Source organism: Bos indicus, chromosome 19 (genome assembly GCF_029378745.1).
Source record: "Bos indicus isolate NIAB-ARS_2022 breed Sahiwal x Tharparkar chromosome 19, NIAB-ARS_B.indTharparkar_mat_pri_1.0, whole genome shotgun sequence".
Taxonomy (NCBI): domain Eukaryota; kingdom Metazoa; phylum Chordata; class Mammalia; order Artiodactyla; family Bovidae; genus Bos; species Bos indicus.
In genome coordinates, this window is record NC_091778.1 from 59,247,637 (window position 1) to 59,274,668 (window position 27,032).

The following is a 27,032-nucleotide window of genomic DNA, read 5'->3' on the forward strand; positions in this document are numbered from 1 at the left end:
CAAGCCCTCCCCGCCTCGTTTTCAGGAAGAGTCCGGGAGGGAGAGGATCCCTGCCCGCAGCGGCGCCGGCCCCGGGGCCTTCCTGCGTTTCCCGCACTGGGACCGGGAGGGACGGGCGGGGGTTATCCGGTCCCGTCTCCGCTCCGAGCCCGGAGGGGCCGCCGGAGGAGCTCGCGCTAGACCCCCGAGGGGCGTCGCGCCCCTGACCCCCAGGCTCCAGGTGAGGCGGTCAAGGCCGGAGCACAGCCAGGCGGGGGCGCGCCGGGACCCCACCGGCCAGAACCGCGGCACATGCCGTTCCCGGAGGCTCCGGCTCTGCGATTTGAACCGAAGAGGCCGGGCGGCCCGGCCGCGGTTCGCAGCAGCCATTGGCTGCGGCGGCGCGGTGACATCAGCGCGGGGGGGCGCGGGCGGAGCCCGGGAGGGGAGTGTCCGAGCAGCTCCCAGCCCCGAGCCCGAGAGCCAGAGGCAAACCGATGCAGAGCGGACATGGGCCGCCAGCCCCGGCGCCTCGCCGAGCCCACGGAGCTGAGCGCGCAGCTGCGCCGGCCCAGCGCCTTCGTCTCTGGGGACCCAGGTAGGCGACAGGTCCCCCCCACCACCCGGCCCTTGGCCGCGACAGCCCCCCGGCGCCCTGCGGGGCCTGGGTGGGCTCGGTGTGGGGACCTCGATTCCCCACCGCCCCCGGGGCGGTGAGGGTTGGAAAAGCCGCGATAGGGGCGGCGGGGCAGGGAGCGCGGCCGGGTGTCCCCACTCCTGCGCCCGCCCCCGGGTGGCCAGGCTGAGGCCCGGGGCCACGCACTGGTGTCCAAGCAGATCCGGGCTGGGGAGGGAGGTGGTGGCGGTCGATTTCCCCTCCCCAGACTGGGCTTAGCCGGTCGGATCCGGGCGCTGCTCGGGGGTTGGGGACGGGGGACCACCCGGCTTTGAACGGTCCACCCCTTCGCCCGGGTGGGTGACGCTGGGGCGGGAGCACAGCCTTCGGCGACGCGCGGTGCCCCCGAGGGGGGCGTGTGTGCAGAGTTCTCCGTGAATCAGAACCCAGTCGCTCGCGCGTAGTGGCAGAGGCGTGCACACTCGCCCTGGTACACTCGCTGCAGCACACGCCGCCCCGTGTCACCGCGCCGCGCGGAAAGGGGCGACGAGCCGCCCGGGAGGGAACGGCCGAGCGAACAAACCCTCCTCCCGCCCCACACCCTCCCTCCCCGGCTCGCCCCGCCCCACCCCGCGCGCCCGCCTCCTCGGGAGACCCGGAGGCCGAGGCTGGGGGGGCAGCCGCGGCGCCGATCGGCCGGGTGGGGCCGCTTCTGAGCCCGGCCCGTGGCCGCACGCGGAACCCGGCCGAGCGCTCCGGGCCTGGCCTGGAGCCGGGAGCTGCCAGTTAATGATTTAATCACCGGCTCGGGGCAGTGGAGCGGGATCGGCCGTCTGTAGCTCCGCCCCCTCCCCGGAGCGCCCTCCGTCCGGGGGCACAAAACTGCTGCCCACCAGCCCCGGGCGCGTCCCGGGTGAGCCGCTCTGCGCGCCGGGCCGCCGCGGGTGAGTGTCCTGGCCGCCGGGGGAGCTGGGCGGGAATCGGAGAGGGGGCCGGCGGGCTTCCCGGGGGAGGACGGGCCGGGGCGTGTGTGTGTGAGTGTGTGTCTGGGGGAGGGGTGCTCTCGGCTAACTCAAACCAGATTCCTCGTTTCCCGACGCGACGCCGTAGCCTGCGCCTGGGAAGTTTTCTTTTTCTCCCCGGGAGAACGAAGGGGAAATACAATGCTTTCTCTTTTCTTGTCACGCTTGCGATCTGACAGGCTCCCACGGCCCTGGGCTGCGTCCCTGTTCTCTGCCCCTTTAGCTCAGCAGCTGAATGGCGGGCAAGGGTCCCTGAGCTGTGTGAAGCCCCCTGCTCCTCTCCTGGGGAGGTTAGGTGCCGGTGGAGGTTGGTGGGGGGGTGGGTATCTCCCTCTTCCTGACCGCCCCCTCCAGCGGCCATCTGGACCAGAGCAAGCTCCGCCATCCAGCCCGCGTAAACAATGAGGGGCCCGGTTACAGGAGGGCCTCCAGCAACGCAACTTCTTTGCACAGTCTGGGTTTCTAATAACTCCCTACTCCCTCCGCCCCTTTCCAAGGCCGAGGTGGAGGAGGGGACCCCCCGGCAGGATGGACTGAATTTTAAGAGAACAAAGAACAGGGCACAAAGGAAGGGGGAAGCTGAGCTGTGGGTTTCCCCCAGAAAAGGGGAGTTTGCTGGGCCAGGCCTGGGCTTAGCCAAGCCTCTAGGTGGCCCCAGGGCTCCAGAGGGAGTAATGGGACACCCGCTGAGAACTTGGGACAAGGGAGGTGCCATCCCTGGGGGGTAGCCAGGACCCTGTGTGAGTCTGGGGGCGGGGCGGTTCCTGTGGGCCCCAGCTTTCATCAGCTGCCAGGTGTGAGGTGCCCGTGTGACCAACCGATTACTGTGGTTTATCTCCTCCGAACTTGGACTTTGCCCCTCCACTCCCTGGGGACAGCTGCTCCTTCCCACAAATCGGGGTTTGGTGAACCTTGGGAGACCCTTGGGCAGTTTCTCCTGGTCTTCCCAGGGATCCTGGGGACCCTGCAGGGACTGCGAGGGGGTCCGTGTGATGAGATGAGCCTGGGGTTTGGGGTCTCCGCCGGCCGCTCTGCCGTCTCCCTGAGTTCCTGGAGCTCCAGCTCATGAGTGACCATGTGCTCGTGAGATGCTCCCTAGCTCAGGCCTCGACTTTGAGGATTCTTTCCATCTTTTTCTGGGATGTCCACCATTTCCTTCTCATTTCTCTCTCCCACCCACCCACTTACCGATGCTCACCCCAATCCCATGTAGGGACACATCCAGCCGATTTTGATCCTGTTGCCTCGTGGAACCTGACAGTCCAGCCCTCACAGGACTGGAGACCGGGGAGCCCCAGGCCCAGAGACTGTTGTCTGAGAAGTGGCGGCGGAGGGGGGGTGCGGGGATTGGGCGGACGTTGACCCCCGGAAAAGGACCCTAGACCCTTCTTTACCCTCAGGAGCCTTTGGTAGGACCTCTGGCTGGCTCTGGCTCAGGGCTCCTCGCCGCCTCCACCTTTGGAATGGCTGATTGATTACTGCAGCCAGGACAGGCTGTGCCCAGGTGTGGCGGGCAAGGTGCTTGCAGCAGGCCGCCCTTCGCCCTCTCCCCTGCCCCCTCTCCTCTGAGCAGGAAGGTGGGACCAAGCTAGGACCGGAGGCCTCAGAGGCCAGACTTGCTGTCAGGCAGTGGCTCCAGCCTCCAGTGGCTGGAGCTTCCACATGCTCAAAGGATCCTGTCCCTGTGGGGGGAGGGAGGAGCCCGTCCCTTGGAGGAACAGGATCTGGGTTGATGCCAGAGATATGCTTGGGGGCGGAGGGAGAGGAGTTGAGCAATCTGGCCCTGGAAGCTATGAGAGCCTCGATCTCCTGACCTATGTGCTGGAGGCCTTTCTGCAACCTTGGGAAAGGGAACTGAGCCCTGGACCCATGGGCAGAGTGTCTTCGGGGCCAGCACCTCTGGGGACTTGGGGAGGGTGGGATCCTGCTGGGAGGGACTCATGTGGCGACTGGAGGTAGCCCTTTGCTCACGGGGTGCCGAGGAGGAAGTCGAGCCCTGAAGGATCTGGCATTCCCACTCACTGAGTCCCTGATACTCTAGCTTAAAATACAAGGAGCCTTGGGCTTCCTTCCAGGAACTCTATCAGAGTCTCTCCCCGGGCACCACCAGCTTGCAGCTTGGGGCTCCAGGCCAGGGAGGCAGCACTCACATCCAGAACCCCCCTTGCCAGGAGCAGGGGCTCTGGTGGCCCCCACTCAGCCTCCCAAGCTAGAAAGGGTCTCCTTTTCCCGTCAGGTGAGCCCAGTTTGGGGTTACCCAGCCCGTAAGAAACTGCTGGCATTTCCCTCTCATTCCTTCATCCCCGGGGCTGAGGCCATTTGAGAAGCCACAGAGCTGGGACAAGAAGGAGCCCTGGGGCTGACCTCAGGGACAGCATCTCTTGCCCAGCCAGGGCCGCTCTGACCACCGTCTCCTCCCCTGGCCAGCAGGGTGGACACGATGTCCGCCAAGACAGCCTCTAGCCTCCCTGGGAGCATCTCAGGGTTCTTATACCTGCATCCAGGCAGCTTTTGGGGTAACTGGACTTGGTCTGCAGACCCCAGCTTCAGATCCGTGACAGTGAAGCCGGGCTCTGTGTTCATGTGTCTGCTCCCTGCCCCTCCTTCCTCTCCACACTCAGGTTTCCACTCCCTGCAGCCCTTCTCCGTTCCTCAGAACGTCGTCCTTGGCTCACTGAGACATCAAGAGGAGCCCCTGTGTTCCCTCTGCCCTTGGGGTTGAAGTCTCAGTCAGATGGTGGGAATGGAGAGCCAGAGGGGATACAGAAGAACCGCTTCAGGGCTGGCAGTACCGTGTGTGGATACCTCTGATGAGGACCGGGTTAGGTCCTAACTGGGGGTTAATCATATTGATAATCAACCATTATTTGCTTCTGGTATCTGGTCCCCCCGATTTCTAAGTTCACTAATCTACATCTTAGGGAGGAACGGGAGGGCCTTATCTCCCGTATTGAACTGAAATCAGAAAGAGCTGAAGTCCCATCTGAGAAAAGCCAGGCTCCTCCTCCTGTTTCCTTAAAGGTTAAAAGGTAAAGAAAAGAGAAGGGAAGGCACATGGGGAAGAAGACCAAGCCCAGGGGCTGCGTGATTGCCCTGCTGGTCTGGACTAGGCAGTCTACAGCTGGGCTTGGGAGCCCCGAGGATACCCCAACCCTGTGACAATTCATCCTGGGGCCCCCAAGGACTGTGCAAGGGGTCAGCCCTGGGGCCTTTTGGATAGGAGGCCTCGGGCGACACTGAAGGTATGTGTCCTCTTTGAGCTTAGAGAGTGACCGTTGGCAGAGAGTCCCAGGGGATGCTGGAATTCTACCTTTCAAGGTGTAGAGATGGGGCACCTGCTGAAAAAGAACACATTATAGCATCATTTTCACAGCAGACGGGGGAGTGCTCACCCCTTATGAGTCCTCGTGTAAGGGGTTTACCTGTGTTAGCTGATTTCATCTTCACAGCAGTGCTAGGGAGTACGTGGTGTTATCAGTCGCTTTGTAAGCTAATAAGGACACTGAGACACAATTAACTTGCCCGGTGTGTCCGAGCCAGCAGGTCACCGGGGAGTCTGGCTCCAGGGTCCCCCAGGCTGCACACTCCATCCCACAGAGTCAAGGTGGAAATTCACCAGCCTGCTCTAGAGCCGGACCTGATCCACCTGGCTCCCGCTGGAGACCCAGGGTGTCCTTTGATGCCCCACTCCTCAGCTGAGCACTCTGCTCTTAGGAGACGCCAAGTGAAACCAAACGAGATCAGGCCCGATCTGATGTCAAGCCCAGCCCTTTCCTTCTGAAGCCCTGGCAGGAGGGAGGAGCATGGGGCCCCCTGCAGGTACTCCTTTTCCTCCCCTCCTCCAGCTTCTTCCCCCTGTGATGGGAGCTGGGTGGCTGGGGAAACACACACGGACACCCACACACACCCCTCCAGGAAGAGGGGAAACAAGTGAAGTTGCCCTTGAGCCGCTGGCTCCTCTAGGCTTGGCTCCAGAGCTGCCGCTTCCTCTCACTCCCAGGTCAGGGCTCACTCCTTTCCCTCCCGAGCGGCTGTAACTCCTGGTTAGTGATGGGGCAGGGCCTTTCTCCCTCCATGCCAAGCCTTCCCTGCTGGCCCTCCTGCTCTCCTTCCTCTGGCCCAAGGCATAGGCTTCTGGGATGAAGAGGGAGCAGGGTGGAGAGAGAATGGCCCATCCCCAGCCCAGGAGGAGCATGGTTGCCCAACACCGTGGACCTCCTGGGGTGGGGGGCGGCTGTGGTCTATATGTCGAGGGATTTGTCTTGTCCTTTCCCTGGAGTGGTGGGGAATGAGGAGCTTGGACTTGGGATATTTTAACCTGAAATTCTGTGCAAAGTGGTTGTCTGGTGGGTGCTCATGCATCCATAACCTTCGTCAGATTTGAGTCCAGCACCCCCAGCGATGCTTCCAGCACACCCATGATATACCTTATGGTCAAGTCGGAAAAGCCCAGGGTTCAGAATCAGGCAGACTTGGACAGCCTTGTCCTTAGCTGTGTGACTCAGGGGAAGCATTTAACTCTCAGCCTCAGTTTTCTCATCTGTAAGATGGGAATGATGCCGGTAACTCCATGGGATTGTTGGGAAGAGTACTTAGGGTCTTTCAAATGCTTAGGATGGTGTTCTTACTTGCCCCTCCAAAAGGGAAGCTTAAACAAGATAGAGCAGCCAGCTTGGTGTAAGGCAAAGGTATTGTGATCTCCATTTGCTTTCTCATACTTCCTCCATGACCTATGGTCCAGGGGGCGCATATCCATCTGAGGTCCACGATAGGGTCTAAGGTATCATTTCCTAATCTTTAAGCCAGACTGGCCATTGTAGTTTTCGGCAAAGGGTAAGTTAATTATCTAAACTGCAGTGCGTTTTCCCACAACTCAGGCTAAGTGACTGATATAGTTTTCCTAAAACTGTAAGAACTATAAATTCTCTAAGATGGTTGAGAATATCTTTATGAAGCCAGTGGTGAGTATCATGATTAACGGAAATACCTCTAAAACAGCATCATCAATAGGAATATAATGCCAGGCACATAAAGAAGTTTTGAGTTTCCCAGTAGCTACATTTTAAAAACTACAGACTGATGAAATACATTTTTATTTTGTTTTAATTTTTTGGCTGTGCTGTGTAGCACGTGGGGCTCCAGTTTCCCAACCAGGGACTGAACTCACACGCCTGCATTGGAAACTCAGAGCCTTAACCGCTGGACCATCAGGGAAGTGCCCTGGTGAAGTCAATTTTAATGTTATATTTAAGCCAGTATGTTCAAAATACTGTCATTTCACCATGTAATCATAAAAAATATTGACAAGATATTTTACATTGTTTTTTTATAGAGGTCTTCAAAGTCCGTTGTGTATCTTACACGTGTTGTTTGTTTAATCGCTAAGTTGTATCTGACTCGTTTGCAACCCCGTGGACTGTAGCCTGCCAGGCTCCTCTGTCCATGGGATTTTCCAGGCAGGAATACTGGAGCAGGTCGCTGTTTCCTTCTCCAATATTTTACACCTGTAGCACATGTCCGTTGGGATGCTAAATTTCATAAATGCCCCCTCAGAATTGGGATTTACAGTTGAAAAAGTAGATTCACACCCTCAAGGTGTTTTAAACATGCTTAGGTTTTCCAATAACTGAATCAAGCATCAGTTTTTCATTTAAAATCATTAAAATGGAAGAAGATGTAAAAACTCAGTTCCTTGGTGGCACTCGCCACATTTCAAGCACTCGACAGCCTGATGTGAGTGGGGGCTACTGTGCTGGATGACTTGGGTTTAGGACGGCGCTGTAAATGCCAGGAACCGAGCGCCCCCTTGTCACGAGCAGGAGTCAACATTATGTTGGCAATTGTAGCACATTTAACAAGATAAGAATGAGGAATGGAGGAGGCAGAATTATTATTAGTTGCAGATGCTGGGTTGGTCCACTTGCAAAGCTCAAAAGATTTAATCATATGGTTGATTAGGGTGTGTAAAGACAGTACAAGCTTAGTAGGGTAGACATTAAATAGATATAAATTTTAAAATTGCAGCTTTCCCATATACCAGCTACCACCAGTCAGAAGATACAGCTACATGAAAGGGGCTGGATATAAAACCCATTCACAATGAAAGACCATAAAATAACTCAGAGTAAACACGACAAGACGTGTGTCAGACTTGTAGGAAGAAAAAACCACAGAATTTAATGGAGAATGTCTAAAAGACTTGGATAAATGAATATGAAGACATGATGTTGTGATAACATCAACTCTCCCCAAATTAACTTATTGTTTGCTGTCAATCCCAATGTAATTCCATCAGGACTTCTTTTGGAACTTAATAAAATGTGTCTCAAGTCCTTCGGGAAGACTAACTGCGTTAGAAAAGCCAAAGAGTTTTCAGGAAAAAAACTTAATGTAGGGATATTATCCTACTGAATACTCAAAACGTATTTCACAGAGCTGATAGTATGGACCTGGTTTTGGAATAAACAGAGACCAATAAGCAGGATGCGAAGAACTGACTCATTTGAAAAGACCCTGATGCTGGGAAAGATTGAGGGCAGGAGGAGAAGGGACGACAGGGGATGAGAGGCTGGATGGCGTCACCGACTCAATGGGCATGAGTTTGAGCAAGCTCCGGGAGTTGGTGATGGACAGGGAGGCCTGGCGTGCTGCAGTCCACGGGGTCGCAAAGAGTCCGACACGACTGAGCAACTGAACTGATCAACTGAACTGATCTAAAAAAGCAGGAAAGGAAGTCCAGAGAAACCGTGGGTGGTGGTGTCTGTATCTATATCTGATGAAGGTAGCATCTGATCCTTTACTCATAGTTTATACAAGTTTTATACAGAATCAGTAACTAACTTGGTTATATTTTAATTTTTTATCTATTTTTAAATGACCCTCAGTTTCAAGCCACAGACATCTTTGTATTTCCTTTACTAGTATTTTTATCTCCATGAGTAATTTTTCATTATTACATTACCTGGTAGTTTTAGAAGAAGTGAATGTTTTCATAAAACTTGGGAGTGGGGAAGGTCTTTGCTTCATGGTTTTAGAGCCAGAAATTATAAAACAGATTTAACCATGTAAAAACTAATGAGCACTCCATGGAAAAGAAAACAACAAAATCACCATATTGTAGGCAGGCATATGATACACTTGAGAAATTATTTGCAAAGTATAGTCAACATTCCTAAGCGCTTTAAGATTTAAAGTCATACAAATCCATTGGAAAAGATGAAGGACCCCTCCCCCCCCCCCCCCCCCCCCGCCGCCCCAAATTTGGGTAAAATGGCTTCCACAAGCAATTCATTAGAGAAATACTTTCTAAAATGCCCTCCCTCTTTAGTAATGGGAAAAATGAAAATGCAAATTATAAGTTTACAAAGGTGGTGGTGATCAGGGTTTTGTTGTTTTCAACTGAGGACACCGTAATGCCTGGTATTGGACAGCGTCATCCTCTATGTTGGTGAAACTGTAACTTGGTAAAAACCTTCTGGAGAACAAGTGAAAAAGAGAAACAAAAGTAATTTTACTCACTTATCGGTGTGTATCCTCCGGAAATGGACCTGGGCAGACTTAGCTGGAAGGCTGCTTGTTACAGTGCTGGAAGGAAACAGCAACAGCCTAGCGTTCTTCAGCGGCTGCTGGATGTGAAGCTGAGGCCAGTAGGACTTAATCTAAGATAATGTAGCGGTATTTATGAACATGTAACCATTTTCACTCAAATGCGAACAGTGGTTGGCTTTATTCATCCCTCTGCCCTGGAAAGTGCTGCTTGTATTTTGAAAAAAGCGGGGGGAGGGGCGGAGAAAAACATCTAAATCTGCACTATCGCAGAGAGGTAGCCTGCAAATCTAGTATATAATTTACAGTTTAAATAGATGCATTTGAAAAAGTACAAAGAGGTGCAACGACCATTTTCTTTAACTCAGTATATTCCAAATATTATCCTTTTCTAATATATCATTTGACAATATTTTAAAATATTATCATTTGAAAAGATCAATTCTAACGTGATCACTGTGGAAAATGAGCTAATTTGCACTTTTTTGATGCTAAGTCTTTGAAGTCCAGTGTCTACCCTTTAGCACAGGTCAACTTGGACATTTCAACCTGGACTCCATTTGGGGTGCACATTTCAAGCGCCCCATGGCCACCAACCGGGCTGGGGACTGCCGTATTGGACAGTGTGGGCCCACGTTATGTAGTAACACCTGGAGAGGCAGCAGACAGCGGGGTCCTTAGGGTCTGTGCTCCACCCTAGCATCCTGATTACCTGGAGCCGGTTCATCCCCCTCCCCAGTGGTACTCCTCTCCCACCTCCCCCTCCCCCAGGGATGTCTGGAGAGTGGGCGGTGGCTACGGAAAGCGTGTAGAGAAATTGGGGCTTTGTTCACTTTCCCTTCCTTCCCGGAAGAATCTATCTGCCAGAGGATGTTTATCTCCAGGAAACGGGACTTATAGCTCCCTTGGGCCAATGAACCCAAGGTCTAGATTGACTCGGAGAGGCAGGGAGGGTGGAGCCAGTGCCAGGCACCCAGCCTGGGAGGTTTTAGGACAGGGATGGGGTCCAGGTCCTGGTCTTCCTTTCCGGCAACTGGGAACCACCAAGAAACACAAGCTGGAGATTGGAACAGGGACAGGCATGAGAAACACTTGAAGTGGGGCTTTGTACTGGGCCCACTCTTGACTCTGCTGGGCAAGTCCTGGCTTCTGCTTCAGGGGGGTCCTCCCCACCTCTCACCTCCCAGGGAGGGTCCTCAGAGCAGGAAGCGGGGATGAGATCTGGAGTAAGGAGGGGCCCGTTTGAACCATCCCTGGGAGCAGATGGCTGATGGGGGTGTCCGTCAAGTGAGTCTGGGTCCCCAGGTCTGAGATAAACAGCCTGCCTAATCCCACCCTTTTGCCATCTCTCTGGCTGTGAGCACATTCTCAGCTGCGGACATGTGAATAAGCCGGAGGCCGTGTCCCAAGGTCTGCCAGAAACGGGCTCAAAGCGCCATTTAGTAGCTGAGAGAGAGCGTGAGGGCTTTCACTCCATCCGAGCCTCAGTTTCTCTCTTCTGTGCAGTGGGGGCAATCACGACACCCTGTGCGCGGGGCCAGGGGCCTACGTTTAATGATGCCTGGCACGCAGCAGGCACCCGGTGTATGGGAACTGCTGACGGCATGCCTATTTCTGCATTGCTGGTGGTCGGCCAGTGGCTGGGGCCCTGGGGTGTCCTCCCCGTGTCCTCAGGTGACCCTGCCTCTTTGCGTCCCCTCTGCTCTCTGGTAGCCATCAGGAGACTGGACCTGGGGCTATGGAAGCAGCAGGGACCAAACCACCCCCTGCCCAGGGTACCACTGGGGGATGGCCGCTGTGGGAGGCTGGCCTCCAGCTCCAGGCTTCCGTGTCACTGGAAATTGGCCAGTCTCCCAGGTGGGAGGTGGAGGTTGTGATTTCTGAATTGCTAGTTGTTGGAAAGCAGGTTCTTGGGGGCAGGGGGTGGGTCCTAAGCTCCCCATTTCCCCTGCCACCGGGTTTAATAGGCTGCCTACTCTGTCCTCCCAGGCAACTTAAAATGAGGACATGATAAACTTGTGATAAACTTGTCCTTCTGGGGGAGGTGCGGATTTAGGGGGAGAGAGAAAGAGGACAGACATCAACGGAGATTTTTTGATCGTTTGATTTGAGAGTATGTGGCCTGAGCCCCACGGCCTTGCCTTCCCCTCCCATCCCCCACCCAGCGCCTTGTATGGGCTGCAGCTGGGCAGCCTGAGAATCTGATAGTTTAAAGCTGGTTTGGAAATTAAAATTTTTTCCTTAAGCCTTTGATGCTTTGGGATTTTTACTATTATTATTATCAAAACAGCACTGCCACATTAAAGGAAACTTTTTTTTTTTACAAAAGCCCATTTTCCTCTCCAGCCTGACATCACTCCTTGAATTTCTCTGCCTGCCTTTTGCCTTTCTTCGAGAATGTGTATGTGTGTGTCGTCTGTGATCACTGCGTGTAAACAAGTCTAAGTTCTGCCTTTTTCTCCTTCTGCTCAAGGTCGTTTGGTGATCAGTTTTCCACGTCCTGCGTGGTCTTCATAGACCCCGCTTGTTGTGCTTGCAGGATAATCTGCTGGGTTAACGTGTCCTTGTTTTCTCAACCATTTTCTTATTGCTGGGTATCAGGCTGTTTCCAGTCTCTTGATATTATGAATGAGACGTCAGTGGCTATCTGTGTTGGGGACTTTTTTCTGCTCTGAAATAGTTCCAGAGGGTGCGTTTCCCACTGTGGGGGCTCCTAGATCCTCCTGGATTTAAAGTTAAGTGTTTAAAGAAACTGCCGTAATTGCCAATACCCCAAGACCATCCCGTCCTGGGGTCATTTTGACTCTGAGCAGCTCCTGGGCTGGGGTTTTGTACCTCCCTCCCTGCCTGGTGGCACCTGGTACCTGTTGTTCCGTGGGAGGGAAGTCCTCCTCTTCCCCTTTCCCGGCTTAGTGCCAGCAAGATGGTACCAGACTCCAGAAGGTGTAGCGCCATGCCTGGAGTGAGTCAAAGCCCGTGTTATCTGCGAGGACCTATCGAGACTGGGAGACAGGGGCCCTGGGCATCAGCACGCCCTGCATGCACCACCAGCTCAGTGGCCTTGGGCAAGTACTCTTCTCCAGCCCAATAGCCCAGTCAAGGCCCCTGGATGGGATCATCTCTGGGCTGTCCTTCCCCTCTCAGTCTTGGGAATCTCTGAAGTTGAAGGCATTGTGGATGGCTCTGTGGGCGTCACGTGACATTGTGGGTCCCATCCTGTAGCACCACCCCCAGGAGTGCACACAGAATCCACGGAGGGACTTCCCTGGTGGTCCAGCAGTTAAGACTCAGTCCCGGGGGTGTGGGTTCGATTCCTGGTTGGACAACAAAGATCCCACATGCTGTGTGGCATGGCCAAAATATTTTTTTTTTTTGTAACCAAAAAAATAAAAAAACCCACCGACATGTGGGAAGAAAAACACCAGAACTACTATGTCATATTTTGCCTTTTTTTTTTTTTAAAGGAAAACTCAAACCTATTAATTGATGCATGGATTGACAGTAGCCTCATTTCTGATCTATAAAATATGTATCTATGTGTGCATGTGTATAGAGATTACAGGCTCCGTGCTTTAATGTGCTGAGGTCCCCACACTCGGGGTCATGCATCACTATTTTAGTGATCGGAGCCGGGCTGTGGGAATAAAGCCCTGGCTTCTGTCCACGACCCCAGGGCAAATCTCTTAATTTAGTCTCTTCATCTCCGAGAGTATGGTCGCTCCACAGATACATAAGTGGTACAGGAGTTATAATAATGATATTTCATGTTTCCATCCTGGGCTCTTTTTTGTTTTTCTTCCCTTAATTTAATTGTGGCCATTCAGGCTCAAATTATTTTAAGACAGGGCTTCTTAACATCCTGGTGCCAGCAGCAGACTTTCAAATAGAGAGGGCTGCTGGCAGTGTCAGTGAAGGGACGAAAAGCTTCCAGATACACTCAAGGCGGCGAAAGGGACCCCACGGCCCTGCCCAAGTCCCTCCTGCTCTGTGTAGCAATGGGCATCAAAGCTCCCGAAGTCTCGTCCGTTCCATCTGCCGCCGGCCGGCTGTTGGAATAAAGCAGTCTTCCACTTTCTCTGGGACTCCTTATCCTCTCAGGATAAGGCGGGTGAGCATTTCAGAAAGCGACAGAGCCTCAGGGCGCCCGTGGCCCCCAGGCGCCCGCATTTCTTGCACAATCCCCTGCAGCATGTTCTTCCAGCTGTCTGATGTTCTCAGCACAACGCCGCCACCGCCCCCACCCCCCCCCCCCCGCGCCCCGCCACCCCCGTTCTGCAAAGTCAGCTTCTTCCTGGTGACAGCGTTGATTGCACCCCCAGGGAAAAGTCCCTGGCCTACCAGGTGAGACCCCCCCACCCCAAGCTGGGCTCCAGCTCCCTGGGAGTCTGTCCTCCGTCTCCTCAGGTTGCTCAGGCCCTGGGGTCTCCACCTCCAAACCTGGATGTGTCCTAACCCTAGCACACCCCACCCCGTCCAGCTCCATCGTCACACCCTCATCCTGGCCCCATCCATCTCCACGACCATAGCCTTGTCTAAGCACCCATCCTCTTTGCCCTAAATTCCTGCTTCCCCTCCTCTCTGCCTGAAAAAGCTTCTTGTATCCAACCCAGGGCACGACTGAGCTCGAATGCCCCCTTCTGTCCAGCCACGTTGCTTGGGGATGGCCTGGGTGGTTAGAAGCAGAAATGCTGGAGGGGGCCGGTGGCTGTGGCCGTGGGCGTGGAAGTGTGAGTCCTCCGTGTACTGGGTGAGCTTACAGGCCAGCTGCACACTGGGAGGCCTGTCCGGCTGCCCCGGAGGAGCTCAGGTTCGTCTGGGAGCCACTGGGCTAGTGACGAAGGGGGGCAGTGCGCTCTGGACAGCCTGCCAGCGAGGACGAGGGAAGGTGTGGTTAGAGTCGATCCAACCAGGGGCCTGGCCTGGCCTGGCCTGGCCTCACAAGGAAGGCTCCTCACCCTGCTGTAGAGGAATGCCCTGTGCTCAGAGGGCCAAGAGGAGAGGAATCGGATTCCAGAGGAGGCGAGGGTGTCAGGGAGAGAGACAAGATGCAGCTCTGTTTTCCCTTGCTCGGCCAGGAAAGTGGGATGTGGCTTCTGGGGTGAGGAGGGGGGCGGGGGCGTCCCGCCCAGGGTGTGCCATGGGGAGTGGCTGCCTATTTTAGCCACTTCCCCTGAGCTGAGTCACAGGGCTTAGCAGAGCCCCCTCCTGAGGCCACAGTACCCTTGGGCACAGTCCCCTTCTGGGTGGCACTCAGCATCGCCCCCCAACCTGGTGCAGACCACCTGCTTGTTCCTATCCCCAGAGTTTCACCTCTTCACCCCCAAGTTGCTCCCTGTTCAGAGTTTAGGCTGACAGTGTAATGAGGGTGCCGTAAGACCAGAGATTTGAAACAGCCCAGTAAGTGGACTCTGACTAGTGCTGAAGCTGCAGCTGTAGGGCCCCAGGGCTGCTGGGTTCTGTGGGTCCTCCTTGCTGGGCAGGGCGCCCAGTGGGTGACTCCACCTAGGCCCCCACTCTCAGGACTTGGGGCGTTCTCATGCTGGAGGTCAAAGATGGTTTGGTTTCTCACGAGCCACAAAGCCTCATCCCCACCCCCAGGGAGCGAGACCAGGGGTGGCAGATAAGCTCTGGCCAGACCTGCCCTGCCTTCCTGGGGTGTGGGGCTCTGCAGGAGCCTAGGGATCTCCCTGCCGGCCTCTCGAACCCTGACCTCTAGCTCTCCCTTGAGAATGTCCCGACAGAGGGTGATAGGATGGTGGGGAGCCACGATGGCCGCAACTCCTGGCCCCTGCGGGGTGCCACGGGGGTCCGCACCATACCGGCTGAGTCCTGGGCAGCAGGGCCTGCGGTTTCCTTTCCGTTCTTTCTAACAAGCGCTTGAGGTCAGGGAAACCACAGCGCCTGACGTTGCTCCCTGGGCCTGGGGATTCCTACTGTTAGCTTGAGACCCTTACGCAACTTTGGAGGTTCCCGTCACAGATCCCACAACTCGGATCCTTTTGTTTCCTCCCCTGTTCCTTCTTCCCTCTTTTTTTTTGTTCCTGCCTGAGCAGGCATACACATTCTCACTCCAGGACTGGGATTCTCAACCCAGGTGCTCCCGCCCCCCACCACTGGGGGACACTTGGCCCATCTGGAGAGGCTTTGGTTGTCACAGTCATAGCTGGGGAAGGGGTGCTGCTGGCATCTGGCAGGTAGAGGCCAGGGATGCGGCCAGACAGCCTACAGGAGCGGGATGAGCCCCCACCACCGAGGACTCTCGGGCTCCAGGTGTTGGCAGGGTCAGCATCTGTGTAGTATGACAGGTACTTTTCTCCAGCCAGCAGTCAGGGAAGGGAGTTGGAAATGCTCCCTAACCGGAAGCACTACCCACCAAAGGCCAGAAAGAGGCCTGGCGCAGGAGACCAGCTTCCAGCCCAGCTCTGCCCTTTGGCACTTAAATCTGGATAAATCACTTCGCTTCAGTGAGCCTGTTTTCTCATCCAGAAAATGAAGCAGTTGTGCTGAGAGCCGAGGCTCCTGTGACCAGAGGCAGGAGCTGAGCTGCAGATAGGTTGAGGACACAGACCCTCACCTTCTCTTCTTGCCTCACTGACCTGAAGGCAGCGGAAGCCTGGGGGATCCTCTAGTATCCAGAGTGCCTTAGAGACCTGATTTGATTTCCTTCAATGTGAACAGTTCTGAAGCTGACACACTCCACCCTCCTCTCGGTTAGCCAAAGAGTTTTCTCTAAAGTTGGCCTGAGACCCCACGGCTGCCCCCAAGGGTCACATACAGTGACTCTCTGCTGGATAAATGTGGAAGGGATGGCCCTGTGTCTAGTGTAGGCAGCAGCAAACTGTGGCCCAAATCTGGCCCACCACTTGTGTTTATAAATAAAGTTTTATTGGGACACAGCCACGCTCATTTGTTTACATACAGCCTACTGCTGCTTTCCTACCACTGCAAAGACAGATTTGAGTAGCTGAGACCAAGACCATAACTGCCGTACAGCTGAAAATCTTTGCTGTCTAGACCTTCATGGAAAACACTTGTCTAAACCTGGTCTAGCGGCTCCACGTCTAATAGTTTAGAGGTCAGATCCCAGGGTTTAGGGAGGGGTGAGGTTAGGGGTGGCGGAAGTGAATTTTCCTAAGGGTCTGGTGAGGAGGGGGATCACCTCAAGGCCTTTCAGAGACGTTCTCACCTGACTCTGCCAGCCCGCGTCACCCGTGTGGCAGGTGAGCCCCGGTGCCTGGCTCCTGCTGCCTGCCGGCCCCGGAGAACTTTGTTGCCTGGAGTGACGAGCACTGAGACTGCCTGGGGGTGGGGGGGGGGGGGGCACGAGCTAGCAGGGGAACCATCAGGCTGGGTGTCTGCAGCAGGACAAGGAACAAGGAAGGAGCACGTCAGTGGGTCGGGGGCGGGAGGGCATGGAAAGGTCAGGCCTGGAGCCCCAGAGCTGTAGGCTGAGGTGACATTGTCCTTGGGCTCGGGAAGGCAGAAAGGCAGCAACCCAGAGACTGGGGTGGGTGGTGGCGTTTCAACAGGTGTTTGGAGACTGACTGTGCCAAGAACCACCGGACAGGCTTCAGTGGCGACGGGCCTGTTGCAACCCTCCGGAAGCTCATGGTCTGGTGGGGAGAGGACAGTCCAGCCACAGCTGTAGAACGACACAGCCAGTGCCTGCTGGGGCCAGGGCCATCCGCAGTGTGGGGGCTGGGGGACCAGGAGGCCAGGGGTCTCACTGGGCTAAAGCAGGTTTCCTGGAAGAAGTGACATCTCAGCTGAGCCCTGAGGATGCTGGGTGAGCCAGGGGACCGGTGTTCCAGCAGGGGTGTGTCCGGTTCAGAGTCCAGGAGACAGAAGCTCAGGGCCAGGGCAGACTGCAGGGTTCAGGGAGAGGCAAGGAGGGAGGTAGGGACGGGGCACCAGATAGGGGGGTCTGTGCTGGGGGGTCCTGGGCGGGCTGTTTTAGCCAGAAGGTGAAGGATGGGGGAAGGGGAAGCAGGGCCAGGTGCGATGTGGCGGCTAGCCTGGGGCAGCATCAAGAGTGAGGAGGAAACGCTGTGGGGCGTCCTGTGTTGCCTCTGGCAACCCTCCTCTCCCCGCTCTGCTCAGCCCTGGGCTGCTGGGTTTAGCCTTTGGGGCTGGTTTGGCTTCAGCTTCGGACTTCACCTTGGTCCTTGCCGGGAGTCGCGTGGCTGAGGGTACAAGCTTTCAGAGGGTCTCCTAGGCTCCCCGAGGATGTTCTTTGGTTCAGGTTAAACATCCTGGGGGTTGGGGGTGTATGCAGTTGTCTAGTGCCTACCGCCCTGTGCACCCCTGATGATTAAAGAAACGACATTTCCAAGTCTTGGTCCCTGAGAGGCGGGCAGAGGGTGGACCCTTGGCAAAGCTCAGGGCCCCATAGAGGAGGTGCGGCAGGTGGGGTCCTCACTTCTGGGACACCCAGCGAGCACCAGGGGGCTGGGGAGCTGGTTCTGTGGATCCCCGTGGCCCCACCCTCATTCTGATTCAGAGTGAGCCAGGCTGCCCAGGTCCATGGAGGTGTCTGCCCTGCCTCCCTGGGGCCTGTCCTGTCCTACTCCTTCTCTTAGGACTGTGACTCAGGCTGAGGTGTCCACTAACTGCACAGGGATTGAGATAAGCCAGCAGGAAGAATTGACAGCCTGTCTCCAGACTGGTTGTTTGCAGTAGTCAAGTCCCTCCTTCGTCTGCTGCCTGCCCGTTGCACCTCCCCTGCTAGCTGGTGGCATCCTGGTGGGGTGGGGGCATCCTGGTGGGGTGCGGGGAGACACAGTCCTTTAGACGACAGAGTGGCTCTCTCTCCAGTGTCAGGACAGGCGTGTCGATAGCTACCCGAACTCCAAAGAGCCCAAAGAGCGCTGGCTTAGCCCCAGTGCCTGTGCAGGAGGGAGCTGGCAGGGTTCTGAAATTGATCGCTGGCTTATTTCACACTTTCTTACTTGGGTGGGAGTGAGGAGGTGTAAATGGCCGCCCCTGGGTTGGATGGGCTCTGGTGCTGGGCAGACAGCTGGGTTAACCCTTGCCCTGCTGTGTTCTTCTTGCAGCCCTGTGATCTCCTCATTGCCCCTTTCGGCGCCCGACTTCACCTCTGACTCGCGATCCACCTCTGCTGGACTTCACCTCTGATCCCCCCGGATCCGCCTCTGTCAGACTTCACCTCTGATCCCCAATCCACCTCCGACCCCCTGATCCACCTCTGCCAGACGTCACCTCTGACCCCCGCCCCCCCATCCACCTCCGCGGGATTTCACCTCTGACCCCCGATCCACCTGCTGCCTTGGGCCAGCAAGATGCCGATCCTCAAGCAGCTGGTGTCCAGCTCGGTGCACTCCAAGCGCCGCTCGCGGGTGGACCTCACGGCCGAGATGATCAGCGCCCCGCTGGGCGACTTCCGCCACACCATGCACGTGGGCCGGGCAGGGGACGCCTTCGGGGACACCTCCTTCCTCAACAGCAAGGCCGGGGAGCTGGACGGCGAGTCTGTGGATGAGCAGGCCCCGTCCTCCTCCTCGTCCTCTAAGCGCAGCCTCCTGTCCCGCAAGTTCCGGGCCAGCAAGCGGTCCCAGTCGGTGACCCGGAGCGACAGGGAGCAGCGGGACGTGCTGGGCTCCCTGCGGGACTCGGCCCTCTTCGTCAAGAACGCCATGTCCCTGCCGCAGCTGAACGAGAAGGAGGCCGCAGAGAAGGGCTCCAGCAAGCTGCCCAAGAGCCTGTCGTCCAGCCCCGTGAAAAAGGCCAGCGCAGAGGGCAGCCTGGAGGAGGCAGCGCCTCCGCGGAACGGGGCCGCCGCCCCGCACTCCCCAGACCCACTCCTGGAGGAGCAGGCCTTCGGGGACCTAGCGGATCTGCCCATGGTGCCCAAGGCCAGCTTCGGGCTGAAGCATGCCGAGTCCATCATGTCCTTTCACATCGACCTGGGGCCCTCCATGCTGGGCGATGTGCTCAGCGTCATGGACAAAGGGGGCGAGTGGGAGCCGGAGGGGGCACCGGATGATGGCGGTTACCATGGCGACGGGGACCCAGCCGCCATCCCGGTCTCGGCGCCCCGAGCGGCAGGGCAGGAAGGTGAGGGGGGCCCAGACGTGCCCTCCCGCGCCCTGCAGGATGAGGGCTGGGCGGCGGCGGCAGCCCCCAGCCCCGGCTCGGCCCGCAGCGCGGGCAGCCACACCACGCGGGACAGCAGCTCGCTGTCTAGCTGCACGTCGGGCGTCCTGGAGGAGCGTAGCCCAGCCTTCCGGGGGCCGGAACGCGCCCCGGCCGCTCTCCCTGCACAGCCTCCGGACCCCGAGTTCTCCTTTATGGACGAGGAGGAGGAGGACGAGATCCGGGTGTGAGGCGGCCCGGGGGTGGGGGTCTTTGGGCGTGGTCCCCTCCCTGCCCCCAGCCACGCCGCGGAGGCAGCCAAGGCTTTGACCCTGGGCCTCATGGTTGAGGGGTGCGGGCGGAGCCTGGGGGCCCAGGAGGACTTGCATCTGGCTTGGGTGCTTGACTTTTTTTTTTTTTTGGCACACCCTGCCCTGCCCCAGAGCTCCTAGGACGGGGCTGCGTGCTTGCAGCAGGCATCAGCTCTCCTCGCCCCCAGGCCTCCATTGGATGCTCGCTGGCAGCCCGAGTCCCTGCCACGTGTGGCGATAACGGGGCAGCCGGGGGCACCAGGACTGAGGACAGCTGACTCGCCTCTTTTGTCCCAGCAGTGGCCATCAGAATAAATGTTGTGCCAGGTCATCTGCAACGGGGAACCCCTTGGAGGCCAAGCGGACCTAAAGTGTACACTAAACGCGACCCCTTCCGGGGACGAGAACAGGATACAGAACGGAAGGAAGGCTCCGGCGGCTTGAATTTTCGATCAAGACGGGGCCTTCCAGGATGACACAAGGCCAGGCCGCAGCCCTGACTCTGTCCCTCTGGGTCTGTTGTCTCTTGTGTTTAAATCTTTCTAAAGCAATACCCGGAGCGGTGTTTGTAGACCTGCCACCGGGAGGAAGACAACCCTTTTAGAAAAAGACGTTTATACTAAGTGCTTCCAAACTTTATTTAGAGCTGTATGGGGTGGGAGGGGGTGGTCTGTGTGTGTCTGTCTCTGGCCCCCTCCCCCATAGCTATTAACAACTGGGCAGGCAGCCAGTGTAGAAAATTTCTGGAAAATGATTATTAAAAGAGCTGTCATTCCTGGGGGGGCGGGGGCGGGGTATAAAAGCTTGCTTTGAATTGGGTTGTTCCTTCCCCCTCCCCCAGCCCGGGACTGACTACTTCCCCTTCCTCTCTCAAGCCTCTGTCCAGGGAACCCCCTTCCCACCTCTGAGTCAACAGCCCCGAGGGCAGAGTGTTGCCAGAGTTAGCAACAAAAGGAAAAACAGAATGCTGAGTTAAATTAGAAACTCAGGCGTGCAGAGGATACTCTTTTAGCGTTAAGTATGCCCCGTGACTTATTTGGCACATGCTTGGACTAAAAAGTTAGTGTTTTTCGTTCTGAAATTCGGATTTCCCTGTGTCCTTGAGCTTGGGTGTGAGCCTCCAGAGTTCAAGCTGACTCACCTCCCCGCGTGCCCTTGTAGTCAAGGGAGGGAGGGTGACAGAGACAGAACCAGCTCGGGGCCCAGCCAGGGCGGAGGCAGACTTTTTGAAAGGAGTGAGTGCCCTCAGGTGCTCCCTGGTTTCCAGTGGAGCAGCCCCCTGCCCCCCCACCAGCTGCCCTTGACCCGCATCTAGACTGTGGTCAGTTCCAGATTCTAAACTGTATATTTTTTTCCATGAAAATGTTAAAAGAGCAAGGAAATGTGAAAATAAAAGGCTCTACGGCTGCCCGGTGTTCTGTCTCTGCTTTTGGAGTTGGGGTTATTTCAGGATGTGGGGGAAGGCAGATAGGGTGCAGATTGGGGGACCTGTGGCTGCCTGAGCGCCCACGGCTCTCAGGGGCCTGAGGTGGCTTCTCTCTCTGTCTCGGGGGCCTGCCCCCGCTGCACAGTTCTCCAGCTTCTGGAAGGATTCGGCCTTGTGTGCCCGTCTGCCCAGGCAGGCCCTTGGGGGCTCTGGGATTTGGTGTCTGAGCTGCCACTTACCAGCTGGGTTCCCTGGGCACTTAGTCACTGCGCTGCTTTGTACCTCGTTCTCCTTGTCTGTTAAATGGGAATCCTGCTGCTCTCAGGACTTCCCTGCTGGCTCAGACAGTGAAGAATCCAGCCTGCAATGAACTGGGTTCGATCCCTGTGTTTGGAAGATCCCCTGGAGGAGGGTGTGGCAACCCACTCCAGTATTCTGGCCTGGAGAATCCCATGGACAGAGGAGCCCGGCAGGTTACATACAGTCCATGAGGTCACAAAGAGTCGGACACGACTGAGCACCTGAGCCATGGTGTTTACCAAGTTGTTCCTAAACCCAGGGAGGTGCCTGACGCGCGTGGGAGCTGTCAGCACCAAGACACAAGCCAAGTCAGCAAAGGGGCCGCCCTACCCTCCCTCCCTTTCCCTACCTGACCTGGCGGATCACCTTACGGGGTGTGGTCTCCTTTCAGCCTCCTGGCCTGGGAGGCAGACTCTGGTGTCCCCATTTTATAGAAGAGACGTGCTCCAGAGGCCACGGGGCCACCTTCTCAAAAGTCACCAAGTGGCAGACTCGGCAGGACTGATTGGAAACCCTTTCCACACTCCTCGAAGCTTCGTGACTTGGGGAAGTGAAGCCGGGGTGTGTCAGCCCCGAGTGGGACCCTGGGATCCCAGCGGTCAGCCCCTCCCTCACCCCTTCCCCTCTGCGTGGGCGCATCCCTAGGGCATGACTGTCAGCCTGGGTGGGGCTGTCACTGCCCCTCCAATGCCCTCCTTTCCACCTGGGGGCCCGGCGTGGCTGAGATCTGAGTTCGGGAAACCCTGCCCCCGTCCCGGGGAGAAATTCAGGCATGTCCTCATCGTCCTCCTGGGGAGCAATTAGAAGCGTAATTAAAATGTCGCCAAGTCCCTCTGTCCCTAGACTGGCTCATTAGAGGTAATGAGAGATGTGAAGTTATGAGTAGATGGGGTGGTGGCCGGGGTTGCGGGGGGACATCCAAGCCCAGCGGGAATGATGGGTCTCCCAGCTCTGGGGGCATTGGAGAGAGGGATGCCCTGTTAGCAAAGGCTCAGGCAGGTGTAGGGGGCCGTGCCTCTGAGACATCGTGTACCTGCCCCCCCATGCCCCGCCGCCCACTGCACCCGTGGCCACGCACCCGTGGCTGGCTGCTCCCAGCCCCTCCCCCAAAGCTGCAGACCTGCTCCTTGACAGTTCAGGACCACCCGGGGGGCTTGCAGAGGCCCGGCTGGCCCCACACTTCGGAAGCATGTTTTCCGACCTGGGGCCCAATGCGCCCACCAGACAAGTGTGGGATAACCAGGCAAGACCAGCCCAGCCAGCAGCGTGGACCTTCGTTCGTAGTGTGGCCTTGGACCAGTTCTGTTCCCTCTCTGGGCAGTTTTAGTTTCTCCATCTTTAAAATTTAGACTCTAGTTCAGTTGCTTTCAACTTTTTAAAAAAAAAAAACCAGTTGTTTTTGTCATGAGGTATTATACAAACAGATAAACCAGAGCTTCTCTGGGGCTGGGGGTGCAGTTGTTAGGGGCGTGGGAGGGTGGTCCTTTCTCCCCTTCGGTCTCAGAGGTTTGCCTGAGAACCCTAGGACCCCCATGGAGTATCTCTCTCCCTGAGCTGCTCTGTAGGGCTTCCTCTACCTCTGACAGCTCACAACAAGAGCTGGGAACTCTCTCTGGGTAATAACACAGTAATTTTAATTCAGATGGCAGCTAACATTTCCAAAAATTACATGGGACCCCCAAAACCTGCGCCAGGCAGGGCTGCAGTCACGGCTCAGAGATGCATTAGGACGAACCCCACCCTGGTCCATCCACCGCCAAGGCGCCTCCCCTCGGCCTCCCTGATCTGTCGAGGGGCTCTGCTCTTTGCTGGGTGCATACGGCTCTGCTGTGATCACCTGAGGGCTGTGTGTGTCCTAAGACTGCTGCTGGGCCACTGGGCTAGAAAGTGGAGGAGGTGGATACGGACCGGGCACCAGCTCCAAAGCCCTTGCTTGCAACCACTATCCATCCAAACCTGGTGATGTCCACTTTGGAGCCTGGGATGAGCAGGTGGGGCCAGTGACCTACTGGGCAGAGCGGCGCAGAAAGGCTGAGCTGACAGCCGGGCTGGTCGGGGTGTGCCCAAGAGGAAGGGGGGTGTGTTTGCAGCTGGGGGAGGGTCTGGCGGCGCCAGGACCCTTTCAGCAGCTACTGCCACTTCACATCGTCCAAAGGGCTCTGCAGGTGGTGCCTCTGCCCTTCCTGGGGTCGCTTGGGGCTGGCCTCTGTCTCCAGCTGCAGCCTCGTGCCCTCCTCCTGGCTGGGTACCAGGCTGGTCCCATAAGGCTCCCCTTTGACTCCATTCTCACACCCCAGCCACCGCCTCCTCTTTACCAGGGTTGTGCCATGTTCCCAGAAGATGAACACAAGAAATAGAAAAGAGATAAAAGAGGTCAGGACACAGACTCGCCTGGTGGTCCAGTGGCTAAGATTCCTTGCTCCCACTGCAGGGGATCTGGGTTCGATCCCTGGTCAGGGGACTAGATCCCCCACGCCACAACTAAAGATTTCGCATGCCACAACTAAGACTTAAAAGAGAAGAAGGGGTCAGGACACCTGCAGAGAGGGGCCGTCTAAGGATCGGCACATTTTAGGATCTGGTTCACCACCCACTTCCACCCATTCTACAGATGGGAAGACAGAGGCTGGAGAAGGCAGACTGGCTGCAGTCTTGTGAGCAGACCCTGTGAGGTGGACTGGGCTGGCTTGGCTCTGGTGTGACAGAAAAGGCACAGCCTGACCAGGTGGACTGCAAGGGCAGAGCCAGGAGCATGCTGGTTGCCAGGGGGGCAGGGGGGGAAGGGCTGGCTTTTCCAGGGGTATCTGACACCCCTACCCTTCCCTGTCTCACCTTGGCTTTCACACGGCCGCCTCCCAAATGTCCAGAGTCCACACTCAGGTGGGGACCCTGCCTGGCATGGCCCCTCCCTTGCAGTAATAACCTGCATGCAAAATGCCCCTAAGAGGAGAAGAGGGTGGCAGAGGATGGGGTGGTTCGATAGCATCATTGACTCAATGGACATGAATCTGAGCAAACTCCAAGAGACAGTGAGGGACAGGGGAGCCTGGCGTGCTGTGGTCCATGCTGCAAAGAGTCAGACACGACTAAGTGCCTGATCAACAAGAGTATCCCTAGACCCCAAAGACCCTGAGTCAAGATGCAGAAAAGTGTGGATAAACAAGGTCCTGGGACTTCCCTGGTGGTCCAGTGGCTAACACTCTGAGCTCCCAGGGCAGGGGACCCGGTTCAATCCCGGTTCAATCCCTGGCCAAGCAACTAGATCCCACATGCCTCAACCAAGAGCTCACATGCTGCAACTAAGACCTGGAGCAGCCAAAATAAATAAATATTGAGAAACAAACAAGCTTGTCCAATCTTCTTGGATAAATCATAGTGGAAAAGAATATTTAAAAAAGAATATGTGTATAGCTGAGTCACTTTGCTGTACAGAAGAGATTGGCACAACGCTGTAAACCAACTATACTTCAATTAAAAAAAAAAAAGAATGAAAAGAAAAAGATCAAGAGAGCAAAGTCAGGAGTGAAAGCGGGCGAGCTTGTCGATCGACTTCCCTTTCGCAGGCTCCCGGGGCCCTGTGGCTTCCTGCCAATAGCCAGATGGGAGCTGGGGAGAAGGCTTTGGGGGAGGGAAGGTATTTGCAGGCAGATGGAGGTTGGAGGTTTTGCCTTTGAAGCCTGTTGCTCTTACACACGGAGCTTCTGTTCTCTAAGACTCCCAGGAGGAGACAGGAGGAGCCGGAGAGCTGCCTTCCTGGGGCCTCCAACACCGAAGTGACACTTACTATGTTAAAAAAAAAAAAAAAAAAAAAAAGCCAAGGCCACTGGGCTCTGCTGAATTTTGTGGGTTTTTTTTTTTTTTTATACTGCTTTGTTCCCCCAAAGAATTGGAGGCAGCTTACAAAAATACGTAAAATACAATAGGATAAAAATAGATCAGAGAGAAAACTAGGCTGGAACAAACAGTTCAATGAGCCAAGAGGGTGGAGCACAGAAATGCGCTCCAGCGTCAACTGCAGCGTGGGCTGAGCTTCCTACCAGTCAAAGCAAAGAGGGAAATCCCCCCGCTACGAGACTCACAAAGTCCACGAAGTTAGAACAATTCCAGAAGCAGCTTTTTCTGACACTGAGTTCTTTCTGAGAGGGGTTCTTGTGAGATAAGAGGGCAGGGCTGGGGTCCCCGACCCTGTCCCCAGTACAGTCTCGTAACAGAATGGAAACGAATCCGTATGGCGGCGTCCCTTCACTGTTCATCTGAAACGATCACAACACAGCTAACTGGCTCTGCTGCTGCTAAGTCGCTTCAGTCGTGTCCGACTCTGTGCGACCCCACGGACGGCAGCCCACCAGGCTCCCCCGTCCCTGGGATTCTCCAGGCAAGAACACTGGAGTGGGTTGCCATTTCCTTCTCCAATGCATGAAAGTGAAAAGTGAAAGTGACGTCGCTCAGTCGTGTCCGACTCTGTGCGACCCAACAGAAAATAAAAAGTTAAAAAGAAAAAAGCAAACAGCCTCCTAACAGATTCAGTCACGCAAACACCACCTCTGCATGTCTGCTCAGTGTAAATCAAGGGCTTGATGCCAAGGCACAGATCAATAAAACCAACTCTATGGAGGGCCGGGCCCAAACTATCCAATCATTCATCCGAGAGAGGCAGTTTCGATTCTTCCAGACAGAGCGGGATTTCTCAGCCTCAGCACTGTGGGCACATGGGGGCCTGGATCCTTCCTCGTTGTCGCGAGCTGTCCTGTGCCCCATGGGGATGTTAGCCCATGTGGGCATGTGTCCCTGGCCTCTGCCCACTGCATGCTGGGAGTATCCCAGCCAGCCATGCCCCACGTCGGTCCAAAATGGCCCCCTTCATTGCTGACCATCCCCGCGGTAATGAAAACCACAGCTCTTATCAGAGTGGTGGGATACCTTTTCTTTTTCTTGGCCCGTTGCAGTGAAAGCGCCGGGTGGTTCCACTGGACCGCCAGGGAATTCCTTTTTAAAAAAATAATAATAATAAATCAAGGCCAGGGCCTTCCTTCCCTGATGTCTCAGTGGTGAAGAATCTGCCTGCCAGTGTAGAAGGCAAGGTGTTTGATCCTGGGTCTGGGGAAATCCCAAGTGCCAAGGAGCAGCTAAGCCTGTGTGCCACAACTATTGAGCCTGTGCTCTAGCGACCAAAACCCACAGCTACTGAGGCCGCCTGTCCTGGAGCCCGCGCTCTGCGACAAGAGAAGCCACGGCAATGAGAAGCCTGCGCCACAGGGGAGGGTCGGCCCTGCTCGCAGACGGTAGAGAAAAGCCCAGGTGGCAGCAAAGACTCAGCACAACGCCTCCCCCCAGAGACACAGTAAAGATAAAAAATGAAAATAAATAAAAAGTAAAAGAAAAAAAAAGCCAATTTAAAAATGTGTTCAGGTCACTTTTTGTTTTTTAATTCAAAATATAAAAATGTTTATGGAGCCTTCTGGGAGGGAAATGGACATGCATCTTGTTACCTGCTTTAATTGAGAAAGCTGGCTCCTCGTCTTAGCCAGTAACGTGTTCCTCTGAGGGTCTTCTCAGAGTAGCAGCCCCACGGAGGTGGTTTTCTGATTTCTTATCCTGGGGTCAGATTTGAGGTGTATTAAAAGGTGGCTGCATGGAGGGGGTGGTTATCAGGAAGTGGGGCCTTGGGGAGATGATTAGGCTTAGATGAGGTCACAAGAGTGGGTGTGTGTGTGTTAGTTGCTCAGTTGTGTCCAACTCTT

At 55.9% G+C, this 27,032-nt stretch overlaps 1 protein-coding gene across 2 annotated transcripts; it reads left to right on the top strand.

Annotated features, from left to right (window-relative positions):
• Positions 1 to 432: 432 nt before the first annotated feature.
• Positions 433 to 20,972, top strand: CDC42EP4 (CDC42 effector protein 4). Of its 2 annotated transcripts, none has more exons than XM_070774158.1 (2): positions 433 to 577; positions 18,216 to 20,972. In XM_070774158.1, the coding sequence occupies exon 2, from the start codon at positions 18,462 to 18,464 to the stop codon at positions 19,503 to 19,505; it is 1,044 nt and encodes a 347-aa protein (XP_070630259.1). In that variant the 5' UTR covers positions 433 to 577; positions 18,216 to 18,461; the 3' UTR covers positions 19,506 to 20,972. The 2 variants fall into 2 exon arrangements, with proteins under 2 accessions (XP_070630259.1, XP_019837326.2); XM_019981767.2 differs by lacking the exon at positions 433 to 577 and adding an exon at positions 1,260 to 1,539.
• Positions 20,973 to 27,032: the final 6,060 nt, after the last annotated feature.

Coding starts and splice junctions, on each gene's coding strand:
- CDC42EP4 (XM_070774158.1), top strand. CDS start 18,462: ATGCCGATCCTCAAGCAGCTGGTGTCCAGCTCGGTGCACTCCAAGCGC.